The sequence below is a fragment of the Vipera berus genome (genome assembly GCF_964194415.1).
Source record: "Vipera berus genome assembly, chromosome: 16".
Lineage (NCBI taxonomy): Eukaryota > Metazoa > Chordata > Lepidosauria > Squamata > Viperidae > Vipera > Vipera berus.
Genome location: NC_138219.1, coordinates 10163543 through 10174200, shown reverse-complemented (window position 1 = coordinate 10174200; position 10658 = coordinate 10163543). Strand labels below are relative to the sequence as shown.

General features: G+C 57.8%; 1 protein-coding gene across 1 annotated transcript; it reads left to right on the top strand.

The window, feature by feature from the left end:
• Window positions 1-438: 438 nt before the first annotated feature.
• Window positions 439-9396, top strand: CASQ1 (calsequestrin 1). Its single transcript, XM_081340696.1, has 11 exons — window positions 439-995; window positions 2412-2496; window positions 2979-3079; window positions 3764-3875; window positions 4072-4145; window positions 4353-4483; window positions 5391-5436; window positions 6606-6660; window positions 7187-7287; window positions 7710-7784; window positions 8103-9396. The coding sequence occupies exons 1-11, from the start codon at window positions 753-755 to the stop codon at window positions 8256-8258; spliced, it is 1179 nt and encodes a 392-aa protein (XP_081196822.1). The 5' UTR covers window positions 439-752; the 3' UTR covers window positions 8259-9396.
• The last annotated feature ends 1262 nt before the right edge of the window (window positions 9397-10658 follow it).

The window sequence follows — 10658 nt, the reverse complement described above, 5'->3', positions numbered from 1 at the left end:
ACACTTACCTAACTGCCCCCTGTAACTCAAGAGCCCCCAGGCATCTGGCGTACAGTGTCCAGGCCACCCCCCCCGTCCCTCTCTAATTTCCCTGCCATCCGCACAAGCCGGTCTTGATTTACCTCCGAGTCATCTCCTCTTATTTTTAGCCGTGCTGTCTTGCCCTGCCCCGCATGCCTCCTTCTCTGCCCCCCTTCCTTAATATGGCGATAAGAAGATGCCCTCCTATGCAGGCCGGGGGGAAGAGGGGAGAAAGCCGGAGGGACCCACCGTGGGGGGGGGAAGCCTGGCCCCTGGTAGCCCCTGTGCAAAGGGGGTCCGCGGGGGTCTTTGGGGGGGCTGGCACTCCCCATCAGGCGGCCTGCTCCCTTCCTTCTCCCCACTGACATATATAGGCAGGAGCAAGAGGGGGCCAGCTGGGGACGGTGCCAAATATCTGTGGATAAGACGGCCCTCCAGCCCCAGAGCCCTCCCCCCCCAAGGGTCTTTTATGCGCTGCCTGGAGCTTGGCTCCTCCGCCTTTGGAGCTCCGCACCCCTCCGTGTGGTCGTCGCCCTCCTCCTCCTCGGCCAGTCCCGGGCACCTGCCTGCGTCAGCCAAGAGCCGCCAGCCCAGCCAGCGCCCGGCCCGGCCCGCACCTGACCAGGAGCCGCGAGAGGGAGGGGAGGCAGGAAGGGAAGCCCGGGCAGTTGTCTCTCTCTGTCTCTCTCTCTCACCGTGGGGAAGGACCCCCAGAGCCCCTTCACGGCAAGATGAAGTGGCTCGGCCTTATCTTGGCCGCTCTGCTGCTGGCCTTGGCCGGCCCCGGGGCCCGTGGCGAGGAGGGGCTGGATTTCCCCGAGTATGACGGCATCGACCGCGTCATCGACGTCAATATGAAGAACTACAAGGCCGTCCTGAAGAAGTACGAGGTGCTGGCGCTGCTCTACCACGAGCCGGTGGGGGATGACAAGGCTTCGCAGAGGCAGTTTGAGATGGAGGAGCTGATCCTGGAGGTAGGGGCTGAGGGCGGGGAGCGGGAGGTGGTCTTCAAAGGCAGAGCACCGGGGCTTCAGGAACCGCGGGTCAGGGGGAGGCGGTGAGGGATGGACGTCATCGCTTACTGTAGCAGTCTAGCATTCGGGAGGTGGGACGGGCATTTGAAAGGCACAGTTTAACTGCCTCCCTTGAACCCTTTAATGCGGGTCCTCTGGCCGATATTGGCCCTTCTCTCTGCCAGGGCAAGGGGCATCAAGTGGGGCAGGGGAGGTCACCAGGCTAAATTTGCCACCTCCAAAATTGGAGCCCCTGGAAGGGGAAGCGGCCAGGCCCACCTCCTTGGGAATGTTGTGGGGAGGGGGCAGTAAAGCCAGATCAGCCTGGGGGAGGGAAGGAGGTGCTGTGACTGCAAGCAGGACCACCCTAAAAATTGACCCCAGGGAGCTTCCGCATTCAGGGAGGAAGTGGGGAGGGCCAAAAGAGGGAGAGGGCTGAGAAAAGGTGGGGAGAAGGAGAAGGGGGGCAGGCAGTAGCCCTGCACTGGGAATAACTAGGATTTTCATGCCACTAGTCCTCGTGTTTGCAGCAATGGTGCGAAGATGGGCAAATCAAAAACAGGCCCCTGCTGGGTCAGCCCAGAGACCCTGGCCCAGAAATCTGGCTTTCTCCAGAAAACACATTGAAGTGACCTCCCCACTCTGGCCGGGGGTTGCCCGGGAGATCAGCTCTGATGACCCGAACCCTCACCGGACTGGACCCTTACTTTGTCCCCAGATGCCCAGGCGGGGCCCTGCATTTATGCATGGTCGGGGGGGGGCACCTGCTTCCCCATCAAAGGCCTGACTCAGATTTCAGGAGCCGGAAAGAATCTACCCCCTCTAACGGGGGGGGGGGGAGAGCTGAAGCGATTCTGAGAGGAGACCAGCCTGTGAGCGTCTGAAAAAGAAGAGCCAACTCTGAGCCTGAAGGAAGGGGACCTGGGCCTCCAGCTCTCCTTGGAGCCCCTCAACGCGGCTCGGGAAGAACAGTCCAGCAATCAGCGGTTGGGTTGGGTCCCCCCCCAGCAACTGCATCCACCCACTTTCATCCCTGACCGGATGGCCACCGGCATCCAGCGCAGCTGTTCTCCCTTGCCACGATCCAAGGTTAAAGCAGCCAGAGGGAAAAGAGGAGGCATGGCAAAGTTTAGGAGGAGCAAGGCGACCCGCAGCCTTCGTTGAGCAGTCGCCTTTGGCAACAGTTAAAAACATCGAGAAGCCCTTCGGGCTGCTGTGGGGGGCTGGGAGCCAGGGGGGGTCAAGGCTTAACAAATCCATAGTTCTGGGTCCCCTCCCCAGAAATCCTTCCAGAAGGTCCCTGCGGTGCTTTCATTCCCTTTCTCTTCCCTCCCTCTCTCTCTCCGCCTGTCTGCCGCCTGCGGCTCTTCCTCCCAGTTAGCAGCCCAAGTCCTGGAGGAGAAGGGGGTCGGCTTTGGCCTGGTGGACGCAGAGAAAGACGCTGCGGTGGCCAAAAAATTAGGTAATGATTGGCGGCCACGGAGACCTTCCTTGGCTAATCAGAAGACCCTCCCTGAAGACGCAGGAGGCCCGCTTCCCCCTTGCCCAAGCTGGAGACGAGTTCCGATTAGGACCCACCTAGGAATCTTTTCTGCTGGTGGAAGCAGAGCGAACGTCGGAGGCCACCAGGGGGCAGTGAAAACTGCCAGGCTCTGGGTTCATTCAACGCCCGCTTCCTTCTTAAGGGACTTTTGGGGTTCCCTAGATGAGTGGGTCTGTGCCCCCCAAAGCTCACAGTCTAAACGACTTGCCCCAGGGCAGAAGTTGGCTCTTCTGAGCCCCAGTTGCCTGAGAAGGACCAGATGGAAAGCAAATGCCTCCGCCCTTTGTATACCGATCCACCCTGGCACGGGATGCCCACTTTGTCAGAACCAGGTTGCCAGTCTTCATGCTCAAAGGTCCAAAGACAGCCTCTGGCTGACCCCTCTTTGGCCTCCCCCGCAGGGCTGGCGGAAGAAGACAGTGTGTACGTGTTCAAGGAGGACGAAGTCATCGAATACGACGGGGAATTTTCAGCCGACACCTTGGTGGAGTTTCTCCTTGACGTAAGTAGCAACTGTCTTCCCAGCCCCCTGCAGCCCCTGCAGCCCCCTTCCCCTCTTTACAGGGGGAAAAGACCCCCAACGCAAAGGCAGGAGAACCAAAGAGGAGGCTCTTTCCAGCCCACCCTGCTGGTGGTCCATGGGCACACTCCCACCCCTCAAAAGGCTTCTCTGGCCATCTTCCCTCCCCATCCCGGCCTGAAGACTGCCCAGGTTCTGCAGCTGAGCCAGCTCGGATCTTGCTGCCCTCAATTGTGCTTCATTGCACTCGTCTCCATCGCAATCTTATCCAGGCCAGTGGGAAGCACGACTGGGGTCAGGCTGAGGAGGGGGGGTCCATTTGGAGCTGTGTCACCCAAGGAAGGGTTCCTGCAGTATCCTGGGGGGGAGGGGAAGGGGGCTGGGAGTAACTCCTCCTGCCCCCCTCCCCCCAGTTGGTTCTGAACTCCCTGAGACTAATAGGGGGCCAGAGCTGCTGACTCCCAGGCCCTGTCCAGGGTGCTGATGGCCACCCTCTAAACCAGCGTTTCTCAACCTCAACCCCCAAGATGTGTGGCCCAACTCCCAGAATTCCCCTGCCAGCCTGCCCTCAGAAAAGCCCAGGACTCTTGGCAGAACCACCCTGTGTCAGCCAGGCAGATTTGGCCAGAGAGCAAGCCAAGGCCTCACCCTCGCCCTTCCCTGCAGGTCCTGGAGGACCCCGTGGAGTTTATCGATGGAGAAAATGAGGTTGAAGCATTTGAGAATATCGAGGATGAGCCCAAACTCATCGGTTACTTCAAGAACGAGGACTCTGAGCGTGAGTGGATCAGGGGGGAGGGGGTCCCAGGAGAAATGGGGTTCAGGACACCCAGGTCGTAAAATCCAAGATGGAAAGCTGGGTGGGGTAGGGCCAATGATGAAGAAATTTCAGGCCACCAGACCCAGGATTCCAATGTAAGGAGGGGGCTGGTCTGCTGGGGCTACCAGGGGAGACCCTTTGCCTTCTCTTCCAGATTTCAAGGCCTATGTAGATGCTGCTGAAGAATTCCACCCTTACATCCCTTTCTTTGCAACGTTTGACAGCAAGGTATGAGAGAGAGAGAGAGAGAGAGAGAGACATGGCAGCTTTGAGACCAGTGGACCTGAACTCCCAATGTTCCCCAGCCAAGAGCCAGAATTCTGGGGTCAAAGTCCGTGCCTTTTCAGGGAGTGCTAGGGCAGGAGGCAGCTGTGGAAACTCCCCCCCATCCCAGGAAGCTCTGCCCATCCAACCGGCTCTCTTCTGTCTTGGCAGGTGGCGAAGAAGCTGTCTCTGAAGCTGAACGAGATTGACTACTACGAGCCCTTTATGGAGAAGCCGGTCACCATCCCGGACAAGCCGAACAGCGAGGAGGAAATAGTCCAGTTCTTGGAAGAGCACAAGAGGTGAAGCCTCGCTGCCCCCCTGCCCTAGGGGGAGGGGGGCTCCCCGGCAACTTGCTGTGCCTGGCGCAATGGGGAGACCTTCCTCGGTTGCCATGGCAACCGTCTTCCCAGCATCAGCAGCAGCATCCCTGCCTTGTTCTTCTCTTCTTCCTCCTCCGGCTGCCATGGAAACGGCACACATTTGGCCCCAATGGTTGGCCGGTTCCTCTCCTTGGGCCTTGCACAGGGGCTGGTGATGCACATCGGCCCATAAAAGCCCTGGCCCCGGAGAGGAGAGAGGCTCTCCTGGGATTGCTTCCCAATGGGATCAGATGCCCAGAAAGGATGCCCCCCCATTAAGAGCCTTGCAATGAAGATGGCATTTTGGAGCCCCTTACTCCTGACCCTTCCCCCAGTTGAGGAACACGTCTCAAATGGGTCCTCCCCCTCCTCCCATCCCCGAGCAGGGGGTTCTCCCCAGCCTACTAAGGGGGCCTCTGCATGATGGCCCATACAAAAAGAGGGCACCCAGGGTGGCAGGTCTCTGATTGGAAGAAAAGGGGGCAGGCTGCTGCCTCAAAAGCCCTCTTTGGCGCTGACCGGACACTCCCTCCAGAGAGATTCAGCTGCTAGAAGCCAGGGACGCCAAGGCCGGCCTATAACGAAGGGGTTTTGTAATGACTGCAGGTGTGCCATTACACAGCAAGCACCTGCCTGCTACTTGCTAAATAGGGTTGGAGCTGCTTAATATTCAGGTGGGGAATCCTTGGACTGGGAAGTCCAAAAAACTTTCCCTGGCCCGCTGCCAAGAAAATAGCCTTCACCTGGGGGGGGTCTTTACCTTGTCCGGCCTGAACAGACCTTGCTGGTCTCTGCTGCCCTTCTGCCCTCACCCTGCTCTTTTCCTCCGTCTGTCTCTCTCTTGCAGGCCAACGCTGAGGAAGCTGCACCCAGACAGCATGTATGAAACGTGGGTACGTTCATAGACCTGAAAAGGGGCGGGGGGGGGGTGCCAGGCAGGAAGAGCCCCTTCCCCATTCCTAAGTATGCTCCCAGGGAAGAGGAAGCAGGCTCTCTCCTGGGACAAGGCCCTTCTGGAAGGGCAGCCGAAGTAACAAGGTGAGGACTGAAATGTCCCCAAAGGAAAGTTGCTGAGCTGCTGGCTAGATTGCGGCTAAGCTGGGCACAATTGCTGCAAGACTGGCTTTCTTGCGGCCGTTTATGTGGGTCTCACGTGCAGGCTGCTGGTGGCTGGCTGGCTTAAAAGCTGCATCCTTTCCTCCTTTCCGTCCCAGTCCCCAGAGACCCCACGAGGGAGGACGAAGCTCTCTGGGGACGGAAGGAGGGGAGGAAGCAGACGCTGCTGCTGCTGCTGCTGCCGCCAGTTCCTGCTGCTCTGCCCTGCTGACCTTTGCACGTGAACAGGAGGAGAGGGGCAGGGGACAATGGGGCTCCAGGCACAGAGGCTTGCACCAGGAGCAGAAGGAGTTGCCAGGACAAGGAGAGGGGCGGGAGGGAGGGGGCCTAAGGCAAGCACTGAAGGCAAAGGAGAAAGTCGGGGAGGGCAGCTTGCCCATGCCCCCCCCAATAGCTTCACAGCTAGCAGAAGGTGGAACTCCAAACTCAGCCCCCTCCCTCCCCTCCCTCCTACATAATTGGAACCCAGTATCGGCTTCCCATGAATAATAAAGAATCAACACAAAGCCAGCAATTCCGGTGAAAACAGATACTTTGTGCTGGCCAGGTAATAAATTATAAATATATTTTCCCTGTTTACCTTTAAACATTCAAAGGCACCAACTGGTCCCCTTTGAACCCTCCAACAGACATGGCGGGTCTGTCTGGGAAAAGCCCCCTCTTCCCCCCCCCATTACCAGTGCTGCCCAGACCTCGTGCAAGGGGGCATACCTGGGTGCCTTGCCAAAGCCCTGCTTCGACCACAATGGCTCATTTACAAGCCATGGGAACTTTGGGGGGCCCTCAGCTGAACCCTGGCTTGTTTGCAGAATTCGGGGTGCTCTGAATGGGGGGTCCTGCTGCTTGCTTCTCCTCCTTGGGGGGGGGGCTGTCTGCCAGTAACAAATAGCCAAGAGAGCAATAAAGTCGCCCAGAGTGAGTCAATCTGCCCTTCCCCTCCATCCAGGAAGACGACATTGATGGCATCCACATTGTGGCCTTCGCAGAGGAAGACGATCCTGGTAAGTCACTCTAGATTGGGGGTGGGTGGGTGTCGTCCTGTGTTGACTCCCCAAGGACAAGAAACAACGGATGGAGACGAATAGAGGAGAGAAGCAACCTGGAACTAAGGAGGAATATCCTGCCTGAGCAGGGGGTTGGACTGGAAGACCTCCAAGGTCCCTTCCAACCCTCTTGTTCTGCATTCTATATTCCCTTCTCCGCCACCATTTCTCCAGCTATAAACCAGGTTTGTGCGAGAGGGGTGAAACGCCTCCTGCTTCTCGACACCCAGGTCACACTCATGTTGCTTGCTCAGTCAAGCATCCCTCCGGCCTGCAAGGAGCATCTGGAGAAGGTCCCTTGGCTGCTGGTTCCCGTCCACCATGGGGCTGCCCTTGGCCAGAGCTGCTTCTGTGGAAAAGGAGACCTCTGCCGACGGGGGGAGGAGGAGGCGAGGGGGGGCGCCATTCAGGGGCTGCAGGCAAGAAGGCTGATGGGGCCAAAGGCAGCCCCTTAATCCCCCCACCCCCCCTTCTCTCTCCTCAGATGGTTACGAGTTCCTAGAGATCCTGAAAGAAGTCGCCCAAGACAACACAGACAACCCAGATCTCAGCGTCATCTGGATCGATCCAGAGGAATTCCCACTGGTGAAGAGTCCGCTGTGCCCTTTAAAATGGGGGGAGGGGGCTTTTAGGGGCCACCCTGGGAACCTTCTGGGTGCCTTTTCCCCTGGCACCTCACTCTGCTTCCCTCCTGCCCTGCAAAGTTTGGGCTGCTCCAGGCTGGCATCCCTTGGAAAGCCGGCTGTGGAGGCGGGCATTTGTGGGTGGGCAGATCTTTTGATTGGTGGCAGGGCAGGGCTGCAGAGGGCCACCAGGTGAGGGGCGTGGGAGAAAAGCCGGCAGGGTCCCCCACCCGCTGGTTCCTTCCACGTCCAAGGGGTAGGTAACACCTGGAAGGGGCTCTTTACCCCACAGTCCAAAGGCTGCCCCCCCATTCCAGCCATCCCAACCAAACCCAGGAAGTTCCCCCCCAGGCGCTCACTCCCCCCTCTTTGCTTCCTTCGCAGCTGATCCCATACTGGGAGAAAACCTTCGGCATTGACCTGTCCCGGCCTCAGATTGGCATTGTCAACGTGACGGACGTGAGTACATCCAGACACACGTGGCTGCCTCTTGGCGGTCAGAGGCCAGAACCATCCGGCACAGTATGGCGATGGGTGCCCGACAGCTTCCCAAAGTGTTCGGTGCAGAGCAGCTGGCCGAGGTTCTAGGGAAGCTGGCAAGGGGGCCTGCTGGGGTGATGGGGGGCCGCTGGACTGAGCCTTGGGGGGGCAGAGATGACAGGCAGAGCGAGCAGAAGCCCTCAAGGCCCGGTCACTGGAGCCAGCCAGGGGGCAGAGCCAGGGGGCCTGGGCTTCCCCCCCCAGCAGCTCTTTCCTCCAATTTCCTCCCCCCCCCAGGCCGACAGTGTCTGGATGGACATGGATGATGAGGAGGACCTGCCCTCTGCGGAGGAGCTGGAAGACTGGATCGAGGACGTGCTGGAAGGGGAGATAAACACCGAAGACGACGACGACGATGATGATGACGACGACGACGACGATGACGATGACTAAGGGCTGGCCCCTCCCATTTTTCGTGCAAGGCGGGCCCATCTGGGGGGCTCCACCCAGGTCCCATCTTGTCCTCTGGCACCACAGCTTACCCAACCGCAGCACCTTTGGCCTGCACGAAAACGCCCCAGCCCTAGCCAGGAAATATTTTTATATTGATCTTATTTACGTCCAAGGCCCTCACCGCAGTCTGACCACACTCCCTCTGCTCACGGCCCCCTCCGGGCCCCCGTCTGCCCTGGATTTTCTCCAAAGGCCCCTCCGTCTGCCCTCCGGTTCAATCTGCCAGATGCCAGGGGAGAATGCTACCTTTTCCCGGGATGGTGCCAACACCGGCCGAGTCCCTTCCTGGTCCTGGAAGGGTGGAGAGCATCAGCCGAGGCACTGCTAGCACTGCCTGAAGGCTAGAGGAATTTCCCATCGTGCACCCCGAGACTCGGCCTTGCCGTCACTCCTTGCTTTCTGCTTTGGCTTTGAGGGCTCCTTATTGGCCAAGGCCGCCCTTATCAGGGGAGGTCACCGCGGCGTCCCTGACTCTGCAGGCTGCAGAAAAGGTGGAATCTTTACAAACACCCCCGCCCCCCCTTCCCATCCAGGCCTTGGGGCGGCAACATCTCCCCTCCAGTCTCCCGTGGCAACAAGGCTCTCATCTTTTCAGGCAGATAAGCCCAAATCACTAGAGGGCAGCAGTTTAATTTACAAAGATATTCAGCCGTGTGCAAAGAACAAAAGCAGAAAAAGTGATTGGCAAGATAACATCCCTTCAAAACTGTTCCCCAAGTGATTCTTCTCCTTTTACAGGAAGAGAGCCAAGGAAAGGGATTTTGCTGTCCTAGTTCTTTGGTGTCAGGAACCGATCTTTTGCTGAACCCTTCAAGCTCCACTGTTTAGGAAGAGAAATTTTGAGTCATTTTGGTGAATTAGTTAAAGAAGCGAAAGATGCGCCAGCAGTAAAAATCAGATGAAAATTAACTTTGGAGCTGCGGGGGGCAAAGAGATTCGGGCTGTTTTCCTGCTCTCCTTAGTAAAGTGGGGGGGGGGAGCCAGCTCAGTAGGCAGTGAGGGGCCTAATGTACAATTTGTATATTTTTCAACACCTTTGTACAGATCAAACCAAAGTGATTAAAAAAATGGAACACTCCCTCCTGCCCCTTCTTTGGCACGCAGGTTTTTGGATCAGGAACTCTGGAATACTCTGTGACTGGGGAGGAGGGAGGGAAACAGCTCAATTTTTCTGGCATGGAAACTGTGCACCCAAAAAGGGCCAATGCCACACAGCTCCCACCCTGCCAGGGAGCCACAAGGAGGAGCAGCTGGAGGGGTGCCAACGGGCGCCGATTCCCCCTCCAGAGAACATGGAAAGGCCACGCAGCTCCCACGGCTGGAGGCTGATAGCCTCTGGGGGCAGCCCAAACAGCCAAGGGCAACCCATTAAAGGCTACCCCACCCCCACCCCAGCACTGTTTGTGCTTCTTGATGGTCTCTATGAATAATATATGCTAATCAGGAAGAATATGCAGCCTTCCGTCCAAGTTTGCATCTCTGGCAACGGAAAAATGCTGCGTCCATCCATCATCCCCGCAGCACTTAGGAACCCGCTGGCTCTGCGGTCATTCCAGGACTGGCCTTGGCTGCCCTTGGAGGGACGGTGCTTCGGTTACTCCCATTTCATGGAAGGGAGAAACGAGGCCAAGAGAGAGAAGCTGAAGAGGAAGGGAGGGGATTTGCCCTGGAGAAGAGTCAAGGAACAGGATTAGCCCATCTGTGGCACCTCTAGCGGCCTTTAGTTAAACCTCCGTGGCCAGGGGCAGTTTACCTCCATACAGCTGCCAACAGTGGACAGACAATACTTTGCTTTATATTGCTTACTGGAAGCAGGGTGCAGAACTGGGGGTGCAGGGCTGAAAGGGAATTGATAAGCAGCTCCTTTTTGGTCTACTGGAAAAGTCTGATTTTCCAACTGATCCGAGGAGAGGAGCCATGCCTCTCCCTCTGGAGGGACCCTCCCTTGTCCCCCAAAGGGGTCACGGAGGGCAGCAGGCAGAACTCCCCACAATTCCTTCCGCAAAGTTCACATTTGCATCAGTGCTGTCAGCTTTTTCCTCCCCCCCCCATAAAAAATGCAGAAAGAGCATTGCCAGTCTATTAATATCAACTCTGGTAAAAGCTTCTTATGCACGTGTGTTGCGGGTGATGGAGACACGGGCAGCAGAGGAATCCTTCCTGTGGGGGAAACAGGCAGAGAAGGGGTTTTTTTTGGGGGGGGGGCTCTGGCTAAACTTGCTCTGAGGTGCTTTAAGGTGGAGAGAACCTTAGGGTGGGAGGGGGTGTGGGGCTGTGAAGGCAGGTGACAGAACTGGCAGTAGCTCCTCCAGACTTTGGGGCACCGTCACCTTGGCGTAT

Bases quoted from the DNA above. Each gene is read 5' to 3' on its own strand.
- CASQ1 (XM_081340696.1), top strand. From the start codon at position 753: ATGAAGTGGCTCGGCCTTATCTTGGCCGCTCTGCTGCTGGCCTTGGCC. The intron at 996-2,411 runs GTAGGGGCTGAG...TCTTCCTCCCAG, and splicing joins TGGAGGAGCTGATCCTGGAG to TTAGCAGCCCAAGTCCTGGA. The intron at 6,661-7,186 runs GTAAGTCACTCT...CTCTCTCCTCAG, and splicing joins CGCAGAGGAAGACGATCCTG to ATGGTTACGAGTTCCTAGAG.